We start from the raw sequence: 16,707 nt of genomic DNA, 5'->3' as shown, positions 1-16,707 counted from the left end.
CTCGAGCACTTCGAGGCAGTATGGACTTCTGGGCCACGCTACCGCTCTCGGTGGCAGGGCGGATCGCTCTGCTCAAAATGGTGGCACTTCCCCGGTTGTTATATTATTTCCGGACGCTGCCGATCTGGGTCCCACCGGCCACGTTTCTACTATTACGATCTATGATAGTCGGATTCCTCTGGGGCTCGGGCCGCCGGCGGGTGGCCCTCAAGACCCTGATGAGGCCGAAGGATGAGGGGGTGCTTGCGGTGCCGGACTTTGAGAAGTAATATTTGGCGGCGCAGCTCCAGACCTTCACCCAGGAGATCGCCCGGGAATTCCGGGGCCCAGAAGACAGAAGGGGTACGGGTATAGCCAGGCATGTTCTCTCCTTCATAGCGCTGCGACAACGTTTGGCCTTACAGGACTTGTCGCTTGAGGAGTGGGCTGTTCGCCTGTGTTGGAACCGAGCTCACGCCCGGGGCCACCTGAGAATACCGTATGCGCCCGAAATACCTTTGGGGATGCTGACGGCTTTGCCCCACGGCGGCGATTGGTCACGGCTGGCGAACTGGGAGGACGCAGGCTTACAGCTGATGGGTGACCTATACGAGGACGGGGCGCTTTTGCCCTTTCAGGAGCTCATTGATCGCTTCGAGATTCCTCGCGGCGACTTTCTGCTGCACTCGGCCCTTATCTGAGCGATCCAGGCGCACTGGAAACGTGGGCAGGAGGAACCCCCTTTATCTCTGGTGTGCCAATACGTGATGATGTCTGCGGGCACGGTGAAGGCGGTCACTTGCCTTTATGGCAGACTGATCAATGAGGGGCTGGCTCCCCTCACTACTTTGAGAACCCGTTGGGAGGAGGACATTGGCAAGGAGATCCCGGAGACGACCTGGTCCCAGCTGGTGCGGCGAGCCTGGAAGGGCACACGCCACGCCCGCTTTCAATTGGTCCACTACTACGTGCTTCATAGAGCTTATCTGACCCCGGTGAAAATCAGGCGATATTTTGCTACGAATTCAGCGGACTGCCCCAGGTGCCCGGCCCAGGAGGCGGACCTTCTCCACATGTTGTGGGCCTGCCCGGGATTATCTTCCTATTGGGTAGAAGTGGGGAAGACCCTGGAGGAGGTGACGGGGAGATCCTTATCGATCGACGCGGCGGTGGGACTCCTGCACTGGTTCCCTCATACCCCCAAGAACAAAATATCTAGCAAGTTCATCGATTTAGGGCTGCTCCTTGCTAAACGGGAGGTGACCAGGAACTGGAAGGCACGAGCTGGTCCGACGGGAAGCCGATGGCACAGCGAACTTTTGAAGTGGGCGGCGGGGGAGAGCACACTGAGATACCAGCTAGCTTGGAGGCAGCGTAATGAGAAGGCACAGGAGGCAGCGCTGGAGTGGGAGACGTTAGTGCAGGCCCTAAGGGATTATTGCGCCCCCAGTGACTCTGACAGTGAGGATGCAGCTCGCCCCAAGTCCCGATAGATGATGGCACTTTTCAGCTCTGTTGCGTTCCCCATGGGTCCTTTAGCAGATCCTGTTTCGGTTGTTACCGTGCGCTGATGGTGGGGTTGGGTAGGGTTTACTTTGGTTCATAGCGTTTTGAGGGTGGGGTTTTTCTTTCTGGGTTTATAGGCTTGTTTGGAAAAGCAGATGACAGACAGTAGATCATCCGGACCAGCTTCGACACCCTTCTGAGCCCCCATTGACTTTCGCCGCCCGACCCCAGGGTTGTGGGCTGAATGGCTGTGTACGAGAAATACGGCGGGGGGACGGAGGGTTGTATCTCATTGATTTTGCTTGTTCTATAATGCTGGTCGATTATGTAACGATTTACTGATTCCTGCAATAAAAATATATTTAAAAAAAAAAAAATCAGGCACAGGACTTGACACCTCCCTTAGCTGACATCCAAATTCATTACCTCTACTAACATGCAAGTCTCTGCACCCAACATCAGCCAACACATCTTCCTCATCATTGAATACATTTAAACTCTTCTTCCTTATTTCATTAACCCCACTTTCCACTCCATTTCTTGAACATAAAGCGGCATTTTTCAAGTTTCACACTCTTCCGCCACTTACACGAACAGCATTATTTAAGACGTCCATTACTTTACAGGGATCCGAAAACTGACTTTCTACCTTGCAAACTTTACATGGTATTTTTATCCTGACCCATTATCCTACACACATCTTAGCCCTCTCTATACCATGCTTAACATCATAATGCTTAATGGTACTTTCATGAGTTTCTTAATATTGTTCCCCGTCTTCTCCAAGGGAACCGACACTTGATTCAACCACACACCCCAAAATACTTTTAGATCTTGCCTTTCTTCCCATATCAATTGAAAGGGTGAAAATCCAGTAGTCTCATTTAAAGTGATCTGATACATCCAGTTTTCGACACTTTATTCTCCCAATCACTTTCTGAAGACATGGCCTGCGAGGTGATCCTTAAGTACACTGTTAAATCTCTCAAACTTTCCATTTCCACTAAGATTATAAAGAGAAGTAGCTCTATGTTTGACTACGACCCCTGGCTTTACTGGAAACAAATTGAACACCTTTGTCGCTAATTACCCTGATAGGTAAACCCTCGACAGTGAACACCCCATTAATAAACTCTAAAACTGCTTCAGTGTCTACTCTAGCCCTGATTTTAACAGCAGGGCACCTTGATAATATACCTATTATAAGCCACAACGTACTTGTGCTGTGGCTCAATTGACACCATGGTATCAATTACATTGGTATCCCACAGTTTCCTAGGGAAACAACCATCATCCATAGGAGGATTACAATTCTTAAAACACGTATATGAATTTTTGCATTTTAAGCAACCTATAACAACTCTTTCAATGGCTAAGGGCCAGATGTATCAAAGGGTTTTACCCATTCTGTGTCTATGGCAAAATTTGTTCATACATACGGCCCATATTTTTCTTCACACAGCTTCTGGTATGTACAATACCAAATGCCCCTCTAGTGCTTGACCAACAACAATATTCCTTACACTGTGTGGTGGAATAATCCTTTAACCCCTGACCACAAAATCTTCCAAAAACAATCATTTGTTTTTTACCTTCCAAAATGGCCTCAAATTCTCAATTAAACTGTCTTTCCTAGGCCAGCCTTCCCTTGCAAACTTTTTTTTTTACCATGCTCAACATATCTTCACACCACTACTCCTTTTGCCTAACCTCTTGGGTCAGACTAGGATATCCATCATCCTGGACTAATGCAATTCTATACTCCTCCCATACATCTTTACATTCCTTCAATTTTCAAAGGCATTCTTGATAGAAAATCTGCCACCACTTTATCCTTCCCTGGTACATAGTCCATGTGGAAAATAAAGCCCTGCAACCTCGTGGAAAACCTAGCAATGTATGCAGAAGCCTTAATCATACCCTCTGTGATTAATAATCTAACTAAAGATTTATGGTCACTAAGTACCACCACTGGTTTACCTGACAAAAATTAGCAGAAATGCTCCAACGCCCACACGTGCACCCAAGTCTCCCATTCAATCTCTGAATATTTCTACTCTGACGGAGACAATGAGGCAATGAGCGTGAACCAAATGGAATGGTTACTTCCTTACCACCCTGCCTCCTTTATATCAAAACAGCGCCTAATACTTTTGCACTTGATCAGTAGTTTGGAAACATTGGCCATACAAGCAAACCTAGACAGACACACCACTCAAAATCTTTCTGACAAGATTTTGATCCACTCAAATTTAGTTTTGTTCTTTAACAGTTGTCTGATGTGGAAGGTTTTTTCTACAAAGATGTGTACATATCTGGAATTAAATTCTGCCACACCCCAAAATGCTCCCACATCATCTTTACATGATAATGCAGAAGCTTCCCTAACGGCCTCTACCAAGGATGGTTTTGGATTAATACCCTCCTCACATAAAACATGACCCAAATATGTGACCTGTCTTTTAGCATGTGTGCCTTTGGAATGTTCAACTGTAAGACCATGTTCACTGAGAAGTCCAAGACCTTTCTGAAGTCTCAAGTTGTGTTCTTTCAGTTCATCGCCAAAAACTAAGATGTCATCCTGGAAACACAGAATGCCCTTCTGATGTCCAAATAATTTAAGCATCAACTGCTGAAACACTGCAGCAACCAATGCCAATCCAAGTGGTATCTTTCTGAACACCCATTAAAAAAGACAAATGTTTTTAATGTTCTACTTTCTTCATGTAAAGGGAATTGGTGATATGTAGAGGAAAAATCTATTTACCTTGCCCCTTTAACTGAACTCAGCATTTCCAAAATGATTGGTAATGTACATTGGTCAATAGAAATATTATTATATAAATGGCGTACATCAGTGCATAGATTACTTTTGCCATTTGCCTTGTGTGCTACAACTACTGGAGAAACCCAATCAGAAGCTTCCACCGACTCAATAATATCTGATTTCACCAACTTCAATAACTCTTTAGAAATGTCTTCTATGACAGACATGAGAACATTGCATCTTGTGAATTTTGGCAATAGCATCATCTTGCAACACTATTTGTTTTTCATATCCCTCCAATTTTCCCACTTCACCAGAAAACACACCAGCAAATGTATTTAATACATTTTTGCAAATGTTCTCCCCTTCATCCAAAATGAAAACTTGCTCCACATTGTTATGATCTAATAAAATATGTAACTCTCCCTGATCATGCCAGCATGAAACTGAAGGTCCTTTCTTGCTACATACAACTGTCCAACACATTTCCTGTTCTTAAATTTGAAGATTAATTTTCTGAATCAAAACAAATCCATTTTTTGTCCCCCTTAAACTTCAGGTGAAATGCCACATTTAGAAAGATTGGTACCAATTTTCCCCATAAAAATTTTCCCTCCAAACTGCTTCATTAATTATGCCGTAAGGTGATCCTGAATAAGTATACACATCCAGTCGAACACCTCCAAAACTCTTATTAAAATGAGTTTTCTACAAATACTCCCATTGGTAGACACATTCAGTACTTCATAAATACCATTTGTAACAAACTTGATTACCACCTTACTTTTTCTCAGACACAAAAGTGCAAATTTGTCCAACATTGACTTTCATCTCATTTCATTACATTCGTCCTCTGAACTTCCAACAAATTTCACCTTATCCTTCCTTTCCTTTCCTTTTTTACTCACTTTAGCAAAATGTCCAACAGAACCACAATTTGAACATTTCTATTTAATACCAAGACAACTCTTACTACATGCCACATGCGTTTTGGTATCACATCTGTACCAACTTTATTCACCTTTGATGATTTCTCTTTTATTGTTCTAGATTTTATTGTTCTTTACTGCCCTACTCTCTCTTTACCTTTAATTTGTGCCACAACCATAAACTCAAATTCAGGTTTCATAGATTCTTCCAACACCACCCTAGCAGACTTGCCCAATAATTCCATCTTTCTCACAATAGCTGAAATGTTCTTTAGTTCTGAATCACCATTGATCCATAGCCTTTACTGTGCAGCAAAACCAGTGGAATGCATAACCACCTGATCCCTGATTAATTAATCCAGGTGATTACCAAAATGACAATCTATTGACAATTTCCTCAAGGCACCAACATACTCATCAACATTCTGCCCCTCCTCCTTTTTACTCTTAAAAATCTTATAACTGGTTATTCCAAAAACACTTTACATTAAAACATTTTAAGAACCTTTTCTAAAACACTAGCATCGCCATCACCCCCTTCCTTGGTCACATTATTATACGATTTCAATCCTGTTGATCCCACTGTTTGCATAAACAATATTTTCTTCTGTTCATCCGACAACTCTGTACCATCCTCCACAGTCTCCAAATAATTCAGAAAATACTGTTTCAATTCTGGCTATCTCATACATGGTTCACTGCCTGCTGGCCAGAAAAGTTGAAGTGGTGAAATAGAAAAGCTTTTCAAAGCCATAACTACAGTGGATTCCAAGTCCCAACTTTCCCAGTGAAACCACCAGCATACGTTTCTGTCCTTTCCTTACCACTTAAATGATATCCAAAGAACATAAAGAGCAAATGAAGTAACAGTAAAACAAAATTCACAGCAAGACCAGAGAAAACCAGTAGTGAAACATGATGTAATTGTCCAACAAACAAAAAACATAAGAGTCACCATGCAATCCAAAGTAATAAATAAAAATGATAATACACACGATACCCGATGAAGCGATGAAATATTAAGCTTATATTACGTTCATAATGTGCAACACGTCATACTCGAACTGAATTCAACTTCAAAGTAAACTGAATCCTGTATTGTCACTGAGGCAAAGTGACAATGTGAGCTCACTGTAGGAAAACCACAATAAAGATGGCAGTCATGTAAGGTCACACAGCAGATCAACATTTTGTAAAGCTGTGTATGTTCCAACAATGACCATTGCCAGCCACAAATAGAGAAATCCACTGAAAAGGCCTGAAGAAATCAGCATCCAGATTAAATCACTTGCCACAGGGTGGGGGGGGGCAACAAGCGATGAAGTGTGAGGAGCACAAATGACGGCAGCAACATCACGCGAGGAGTGAAAGTGATGAGGCAACAAGCAACAAACGAGGAAGTAAGATGACAGAGAAGCAGCCAAAAAGTGTATCCATTTGAACACAAGCAGCGGAAGGACACCAATGAAGACATTAATCAGTATTTGGTCCATGCTCCATCGAAGGGACGAATACATGAAAAGGAAGTAATGCCTGCACACACTTACCAATGAGAAACAGGGAAATGAGAGTGAGGATGAAGCCAACTAATGGTTTAGAAACAATGGATTGCGGCAGGCAACTGAGCATATGTGCTACCTGCAGGTGGAACCTAAAAACGGCTACAAAATTAAGAATTGGCTAAAACCAAAAATAATTTTTGTCTTGAGAGCAAACATTGCCTTAACAGTCCTCGACACTGAAGGGAAGTACTTTGTATGTACATGTGCTCCTTGTAAAAGAACCATTGCTTACTTTGTCAAAGAAACTGTGCCAGTTCCTGAAACTCTGCTCCGAAGCCCGTGGCCTGTGCAATAAAATGTTAGTGCACTGAATACCAAGGCTGGTAGCTTCAAAACCACCTCATACCTCTTTAATCCACTACCAGACACTCCCTCTCCTTTTAGCTCACTCATGAAGGCTCCTTCTTTTTCCTTTTGGGACATCTTACTCTTCCTCCATCTTTCCAATCTGTCTAATTTCCCTCTCTTGCACTCAGTAAAATAAATGATGCAGAAAAATAAGTGCTGGTCCCCAAAAATAAGTGCTGGTGCCCCCACCAGAAACTCTGACTCAGATTGTCTACTGGTAGATCAAAATGTCATCCATCACAGTGAAGGTAGCCAATGTCTGAAGTGGGCTGACCCTCTGCCACATGCTGTATGCTACAATAGGTGAAAGGATGTAAATGACACAACAGACCAATGGATGAAGGGGCCTGGTTGTAGGCTCATTTAATTACGTATATTAGATGTATTATTCAAAAAGTCTTGACTAACGCCTGACCTAAAAATACAATAGAGGAATTAAAGTGCTGAAACGTACAGCTCATAGTGGAGATGTCTACTCAGGTATTTTGGAAAAATTTCATTTCAGTTTATGGCTAATACATGAACAAAAAGCAGCACCACAGACCATGGACAGATAATGCATTTATTATGAAGTGGCTCTAAAATTGGGATGAGGAAGTCAATTCGGAGGTTTGATCTAGTGATACGTGCACAACTCTTTCACTAAGCAGAGTGGTCAAATTCAAAGTACTCAAACGGCCCTTAGGGTTTCGGAGCAGGGCCGTCAGCCTGCTTTTGACAGCTCAAGCAAGAGATACGCTGTTATGTTATGTTATGTTATGTTATGTTATGTGGTTTTTATTAGGCGCACAAATGCTCCAGCTAAGGAGCGTCTTGGCGCCCGACAAGGCAGCTACACAACACAACTAAATAAAACAGCACAAAACACACCAACTAAGGGAATAAAAATGTTTTTAAGGCGCGACGAAAAGAGAGCACATCGCTCATGGCGCGCATTGCCGGGGGTAAAGAGTTCCACAGGGCAGCGGCCCGCACTCGAAATGAGCGACCACCGGCCCTGCTTCGCTTAAAGCGCGGAACCACGGCCAAATCGAGATCTGACGACCTTAAGGGTCGTGCCGGAATATAGTTGGCCATGAGGGTCGTGAGGATCGTTGCCGGGGACCCCTTCAAGATCTTATGGGCGACGCAGAGGACCTTAAACTGAATCCGCTGCGCCACCGGGAGCCAGTGCAGTGCTCGAATGGTGCTGGAGGTGGGACAGAATCTTGGAAGACCCACCACCGCTCTCGCAGCTGCATTCTGGATCCGCTACAGGCGCCCTATCTCAGCTACATTCAGACCGGCCAACAAAGAACTAGCATAATCCAATCTAGAGATGACGGTAGCTTGGATCATGAGTTGCCGGGTGGGGGCATCGAAGAACTTTAGCACAGGACGGAGCCCACGCAAGATGCCGAAGCAGCAAGCAGCCGTGCGTTTGGTGTGGCAAGCAAACGTAAGGGAAGGGTCCAACCAGACCCCGAGGTTTTTAAGCTCGGCGACTGGGATGGGAGCGGGACCCAACTCCTCCGGCCACCATCTCTCTCCCCACAGTTCCGGTCGCCTACCAAATACCATCACCTCGGTCTTACTAGCGTTTAGCTGGAGACAATTAAGCGTCATCCACCTAGCGACCGCCCTCAGTCCTTGTTGAAACCTAGGAGCGTCAACCTCCGCATCCCCGCTGATCGTGACCGCTAGCTGGGTGTCATCGGCATATGACACCATGGTCATACCCCATAGTTTGACAACCTCAGCTAGCGGCCTTACGTACAGATTGAACAGCGTAGGACTCAGCGAGGAGCCTTGGGGGACGCCCAGGTTCAACGGGTGGATTTTTGACTGAAAGGGTGGGACGGTCACGCTAAAGGCCCGGTTTGATAAGAATGACCGGAACCAGTCGAGCGCAATGCCGGAGACACCAGCATCCTCTAGACGCTGCAGAAGGATAGGGTGCTGTCTGGTGAATTCACTAAGACAATGGTGGGACGGATTGGGTAGGCGATAGAAAAGCTCTAATATGTCAATGGGGTTTTCTTCTAAAATACAACCTTGTCACTAGGGTTGCTGTTGTGGAGGACAGGCTGCTAAGGTTGTGATCTTTTGGACATGATCAAAAGTTGGGCCTTGCATCCATACCCAGCGTTTGTTCTCTCCGTCTGTTGGTATCTATGACACCCTTCTGGTCAGTACTTCTGGGAAGGGGGTCTCTCTGACATTTGTTTTTGTTTTTGCCAGTTATTAAGATCATTGATGAACTCGGAGACAAATGAACCATTCATTTTCATGGCTTGTATGCCAGTATTCCTTTTAGAAACAGCGTAAAGTCTTTAAAATCGGAGGCACACTTTTATTTCTTTATTATAAGAGTCACATAAATATGGTGCTCATCTCTGTGAAATGTTGTGTTTTAGGCTATGGGTCCTGTGAAGGAAAAATATGAACTTCTGCTAGAAAAACTGAAAAATCGTGAAATTCCAGATGAAATTCTACAGCGAGTGAAAAGGATAAAAGAAGAAGCAGAGAATGTGGCTAAAGAAGTTGACGGAAAATTGCAAAGAATTGAAGGTAAGCAACTGTATTATATCGTGGCCCAGATTTACTAATACTTTGTGCTGGGTTTGCTTCACAAAAATGATACAGACACTGTGCACAGTAATGATTTTGGGATTTACTTTCCATCCCAAATCAGGATTTGCATTGGAAAGTACTTCAAAGTAACGCAAATTTGCGCTATGAGCAATTTTGAGCTACATTATGTCAAGGGGGCGTACAATGGGTAGTACATGGGCCAAAACCTTAGAAATATGATACTTTTTTTTATTTCTGCTTATTTTTCCAATTGTGCATGTGTGCTGCATAGTACAGCACACAAAGTGGGAAAAGTCATAAAGGTTAATTTTGCACTAGAAGGCTTCCCCTCAAGTGCAAAACCTATGCTTCAGAGAACGCACAAACCTTTGCCCTACGGTGCAGGGTGTGTGCATTGGCATATGGCACTCTAAAGTGCGCCAGAGCTTGGGGAGAGAAAAAATGTGCCTTATATTCCTCTCTCCCTTTGATGCAAGAACTTTGGTTGCTGCGCTGCGTTACGTCATGTTTGTGAATCTGGGCCTGAGTGCCTCAAATTGATGGAGACTATTAGGAAACACTGAAAATCCTCAATAAGAATGACACTTTGAGTCTGGTCATGTACCCACCTCAGAGAACTAACAACATGCACTAAACTCTAGCTCTATTTTTTCATGCGTTACGGGTTACTTATGAATTGCATTTCTTAAGTAGTAAGAATGTTAAAGATGTTTATTGCATTTAATTTTAGCGAGCATATTTTTATATATATGGTAAATGTTTATATAGACAAAAAGTCTGATAAAAATCTACTATTATTATTGATATTGTTGTTATTATTATCATTATCATTAGTATTTTTATCATTGTCAGTATTATTATAAATAATAACAATAACAACAATATTAATAATAATAATAATAATAATAATAATGATAATAATAATAATAATAATAATAATAATAATATTAATATACCATGTTCAAAATGTAAATGAAACAGAGACCAAACTTTATATTGGGTCCTGCTAAAAGGTCAAATTAGCATTTAAATCTAGTTTCTAGGACACGTTTTTGTGCTATCTGGTTTCCTGAAGCTTAGGGACATTCTGAAAGCTTACTTGGGAATGCATTTTGCCCACTGCTCAGCGTTGGCTTCGTGTTTTGTATCTCTATTTCAACAGGAGCCCAGAGGGAAAAAGAGAGACAGGGTTGCCCTCCACTCATAAATCATCAATACAACAATAACCCTGTCTCTAGGGCGAATCATGTATCAATTCTTTTTCGCAGAAAGAATGTCTCTTACCAATTTCTTCTGCTACACCACCTCTCTCATTGCCATTCCTTATCTGGAGGTGCTGAACTGTGTTTCGCCCTCTATTTAAAGTTTCTAACGACTTCCCTTTTTATATAAAAAAGGAAGAAAAAGAATTGATACATGATTCGCCCTTCTATTCCCAGATTAATGCCCTGAAGAAGGTTGAGACCCCATTCTTCAGTCTGGGAAACTAATAGATAATCTTATGGACTTCAGAAAGGGGGCGGGGCTTCTGATTGGGCTAGTACTCCTCACAGTACTTGTCTGCTCAATGCTCTCAGGTGCAGTTTTTATTTACTTTCACATTGCACTGTTTTACAACAGTGAACCGCTTGAACCATCCGTGTTATTGATTTTCCAGCCCAAATCATTATAATGTACTGTAGCGTGAAACAGCCTTTTTACTGCATACCTGAGTAATTATTTCCATCCAGGGTTTTTAGAGGAAATGAAAGTGCTCTGGGGGATCTCGAGTATAGCAACTGTTTGCCATTTTATTTTCTGACTGTCCTGTTCCCTGACAGACCACTTCCAGCTCCACACTTTTGGCAGCACTAACTCTGATTTTGATAACAGATGATCAGAGTGACCAGGTGCTGTGGGGAGGGAGATCTGAAATGAGATGAAGGTTAGGTGAGCAGTCTGGACTTGGATAAATCTTCAGTAACAGTAACAAAGAACATACATATCAAAAGTGGACATGACTAGAACCAGCATTAGCACTTCACCCCTTTAGTCTAGATTTGTGAATTTCACCATCTAATCATAATCTTTTCCTCAATACAAAACCCAAGAACAATGAAAACGAGGCAGAGTTTATCACGCACAGTAATGGTTTCTTGCCTTTCTCTGATGAACTCCAGTAGCAGCAGATGCACGCCATACTAAAATATTAACTATGGAGGCTTCTTGATTATTGATCTTGATTAACCTTTTATGATCGATAAAACATCACACGCTAGTTTGAGATGTTCGCTTCATTTTAGCTTTGTTAGAGGACATTTAAAGCCACCATGCTGAAAATGTGATTGAAATGAAAGATATGAAAAAGGAGAAATATAAACTGACATAAACTCAGACCTGACAAAGCCAGAGACTGTGATCTGGTCCCCAGGGGTATAGTGCTGTCTTGACCCAACAAAGCCAGGGGGCATTAAGTGGTACCCAAGCTTAGATTGCTGTGTATAGATGCAAAAACTAGCAGAGACTGTGGCCTGGCAGCCAGGCTTCACTAGCTATCTCAAGCCCGTAAAACCAGAAGCTTTGAACTGGTTTACAGGCCCACCCTGCTTTCTCAACATGCTGAAACCAGAAGGTTTGACCTTTTTCAGTCACAAACTGTTGTCTCCTTCTGATGGAGCCAGAGGAAGTGATCTGGTTTTCATCCTTAGCCAGATGTTTCAAGCCAATAAGACCAGGTTCCGTGATCTTGATCATCCAGTTTTCTCACACCAGAGGATGTGACCTGGTCCACAGTTTTAGCTGGCTGTCTCACGCAAATCACAATAGAGGTTGTGATCTGGTTTCCAGGTTGCTGTCTTATCCTGGTGAAGCCAGATGCTGCGAGCTAGTCCACAGTACTAGGCAGCTGTCTCAACCTGCTTAGTGCTTAATTTGTAAAAGTATACGTGGCAGGGACTTTGTCAGGAGGCCATTGCAGTTTGCAACACATATTGTCCCTGCCAACATTGTCCCTGCCAACATTGCCCATGACAGCACCAACACAACTACTAACCATCCCACTACCACAGATATAACAGTCAGTGACGTAGGAAGGAGGGTGCGGTGGGTGCAGGCTGCCCCGGGTGTCATCAATGAGGGGGATGAGAAAATGGCAAAAATATGTGTTTTGAACACATATTTGTGCCATTTTGTCAAGTCAGGGGTGACAAGAAATTTTCGGCACCGGGTACCACCTGACCTTGCTATGCCACTGGTAACAGTTCGGAATATTCCAGGCTCACCAAGGCTTTAAGAATGGCTTGGGCCGGAGGTATTAGTTATTGTTAAAGTATGTAAAATTAATATTTACTGTTGTTGTGCTGATTTCTAAATAAGACAAATAGCACCACCATGTGGCAGACTGTCATAAGTGCGGGTTGACAATTAAATGCCGGTGCCGAGCCCTGGAAACCACAGCTCAAATGAAGTACTAAACCCAGTGCTTTAAATGGGCCGGCACTCTTTCATTTTCTCCCATTGAGTACCTACACTAATCCTCGAGCAAGGAGAGTACCGGTACTCACGAGGGCCTGGCTTTGACACAGATGTCGCTCCGTTCATCGATCACCTCGCAGCACCTTCAACTTTTAATCACGGTGGGAGCCTGGGCTGGGCCAGAAGACAGCTGCTCTTGTCACCAGTACACAATGATCTGCATGTACTGCTCTGGAAGTCATCAGAGCAGAGGTGTGGCTTCACGAAGATTAGTTTATCCTTTGTTCTTACACTGCAGACGTAGACAGGAGGCTGTAAAGCCTAATGGGCAAGAGTGTGAAAGGCATTGTTCACCATAACACAGGGCTGCAATGACACTTCTGGAGCAGAAATTGCTATATGTAAACGGCTGCCATTAGACTTTTTAACACAAATTCACCAGTACATCTATCACAAGACAAGATGTTGAGCGCTATGTAAAAGTCAAATACTTGATAGTGTGCATCTACAAAACATATAGAAGCATTTTTCCAGTTAAAAAAAATATTGTTACCTGCAATGGGTATTTTCAATATGCCTGGAAAGAACAAAAAGTTTGCAAGTTTGCGCTTGCTTCAATATCCCTAACAATTGGTCCACAACTAAATTGCCTATTTGCATGTGAAAACAGCATTGGATCTCGTTACCAAACTCACTGATCCCTGTTTATTGACCTTGAACGGAAGAGAAGGAGGGAAGCCAGTGAAACATGTGATATGACAGAGACGTTTGCAAGTAGCTAGCGCTAAACCATCTGTGCTTACGTGCCACAAAAAAGTACACAGCTGTATTTTTATCAAAAGCCAATAAATGTAATTCATGACTGGGTACATGTGTGTAACTCGCACTCATTGTTTTAATGTATTGCACACTGATTGGATGCCAAAAGCAGGAAAACTGAATTTTTCCTCCTATTTTGCACCCCGAGGTGGTCCTTGGTACAAGGTATTTAAGTACAAGCACAGAAAACAAATGTAAATTGTAATGGTGTATATTTCAATTACACAGAGTGTATTCAGATAACCCAGTAGATACCTTTAATCATCTAATATCACATGTGCAACACGTTTACTCTGTCCACCATTTCTTTCCAACCACACAAAATGGAATGTTGAAAGATTGAGCCACCAGCAGCAATTTCGCTGGTGACTCGGTCAACATTCCTCGCCGTGTAGCAGCGAGAGAGAGAATATGCTGCTTACTGAAGTTATACAAAGTATGTCCCTTGGAAAACAACTCTGGGTTCCATTTTAGACAGAAACACGCACTAGTGCCGAGAATGAAAATAAGTGCTCGCATTTTTGCAGCTAAGGACATTCACTAATCGTAAGAAACAGGAAGCTGGGCCTTTACCTTAATTAAGTACGTAAGATTGAGACACCATGAGTAGCAATAAAATGAATAACTCTGGTGGGTAATGCACTCACCATAAAATTGCATAGAGGGTCATTGTGCCAGCTGGAAAGCACAACATGCAACATGCAGATCAGAGATTTTTTTATTTTTTTTATTTATGTAGATAGCTAAGTGGGATACTACTTTTGTTGCATAGATCCTGGTCTTCTCTGTAGGTCACAAGTTAAGATCCTTGGCATATATCTTAGTTAATTGTACAGCTGCAGCAAGGACCTGCATTGAACAACAATGCATATATAAAGAACCTTACTTTTTTTTCATCAACCTTCGAATTTTTTAAGGTTGCTGAAAAGGGGTTACTTTGGGTAGTTATAAACACTGATTGGTAGGTGCTATATAAATGGTTATTAGTGTAGAAAACTAATGGAGTAATACATCTGATATTCTAACAATGCATGCAGATCTCTTGCAAAGAAAGCTTGAAAAGGTCAAAAACTTAGCCTCGCCCACTGTTCAACCTTTAGCACCGCCCTTATGCCCGCCCCAAACTCCATCTCCAGTCTATCCCTCCTTTTGATGAGTACCTGCACTTATTTTTGTACATTTAAAGCACTGACTAAACCTGCTACCGCCAGAGGTGATTCATGTTCCCAGTCATAGCCATCTGTCTTGGAATGACAAGGTCAAAGGATTTGATCTGGTCCCCAGACTTAGACAGCTAGTTCAAGTTATCAAAATCAGAGATTGTGGCCTGATTTCCAGGGATAGCAGCTTTGTCAACCTCACACAGACAGAACTTGTGACCTGTTTTACAGGATTAATCTAATGTTCTGATTTGTGACTCAAATGCTGCTGTTACCACAGGCATCTATGCCACTTTCTGAGGCTGTTGGCAGACTGGTTGCTACTTTCGCTCTCTGCTGGGTGTTCTGGGTGACGACCGAGAGAAGTAGATGGAAGAGAAATGGCATCATTCTTCTTTGTCATTGAACAGCAATTACATTGAAAATGGAAGTCAACAAAGTATACAAAGTCTGAAGTTGGGTGTGTAGTCGACAGTGTAAGACAACTGTGTGATGATGAATAAGCAAAGAAAATTACCACTCCATCAAACATTATTTAGAGATAAATCTTAAGGTAATTTCCTCAGTGACTCCGGTTTTGTGTATTTCAGAAAACTGATCTCACAGACTCATTATTATTCCCTACTGAATGACTAATTGTAATGTCCATCACAGTATTTCATAACTTAGCAAGCCATCTCTTCAGTGGCGGCACCTCCGCTAAGGCAAAAAAGTGCAAAAAAGAAAAAGAAAATTGTATTAACAAGAGTTATTATCTCCTTTTTCTATGCGGACTCAAACCTAGGTCGGGTCTGGCGGGGCTAGGCTTGCCGCTGTCAGAGCAGATTGAGGAGTGGTTTGCACTACTCTAAGTGCGCCTCATGGTTCGGCCAGCCCTCTTGGGCCGGCCAAACTTCCATGCGCACTTAGCATGTTCTCCAACGGACTGTGTTGCATAGCCCGGTGGAGAACATGCCCAGGCTCCCAGGCACTGCCCGAGTCGCCTGTTTGGCCTCTCACACCAATCACTGGCTGGGAGAGGCAGGAAGCCTGGGTGCTTACGGTTCTACGTGGAGGAAAGGTGGCGGCTGCGACAGCGACAGGTGTTTATTTTGTATTATTTTTTCATCCCTTCCTCACCACTCCCATTCTGAGGCAGCCACTACTGCCTTTCTTAGGTTCAGTGATGTCTGAGCTATTTGCATTTTTTGAGGCCTTTAGTCATTATTCTTCCTCTATAAAATAAAAAAGATTAACAAATGTTTACATCTGAGACACATCAGAACTTGAGTCACAGGCCAAGGGGCTTGTCAAGTCCACCCTGTGAGAGCCCATGCTGTTTGAGACCACTTTTGGACATTTGCCTTAAAGCAGCCTTTAGAACGAATGAGGCACATTCTGTAAGTCCTGTATTAACAGTCTATAAAGTAATGTTATCCAAACAAAATAAGGGAGCAGGATTGTATGGTAGCAGCCTGAATTAGGGTTATGTTTAGACAAAATATTGTGAAAAATATATAGTCTGGACAAAATATTGTGTCAAGAATACTGAGTACAAAAATATTGTGAAGGTAACTTTCTGTAGGTGAGCAAAGTTCTACTATAGCCTTAGAGCCCGCTGTAGTGGGCTC

General features: G+C 42.9%; 1 protein-coding gene across 1 annotated transcript in view; it reads left to right on the top strand.

Annotated features, from left to right (window-relative positions):
• LAMB4 (laminin subunit beta 4) overlaps positions 1-16,707 on the top strand; it is a 790,532-nt gene that overhangs the window by 754,250 nt on the left and 19,575 nt on the right. Inside the window, exon 35 of the mRNA XM_086967212.1 lies at positions 9,488-9,641. Coding sequence (XP_086823338.1) covers positions 9,488-9,641 — 154 coding nt within the window. The remainder of the gene's footprint in view (positions 1-9,487; positions 9,642-16,707) is intronic.

This window comes from Lissotriton vulgaris, chromosome 1_1 (assembly GCF_964263255.1).
Source record: "Lissotriton vulgaris chromosome 1_1, aLisVul1.2, whole genome shotgun sequence".
Classification (NCBI taxonomy): domain Eukaryota; kingdom Metazoa; phylum Chordata; class Amphibia; order Caudata; family Salamandridae; genus Lissotriton; species Lissotriton vulgaris.
This window is presented reverse-complemented; position numbering and strand designations above follow the sequence as displayed.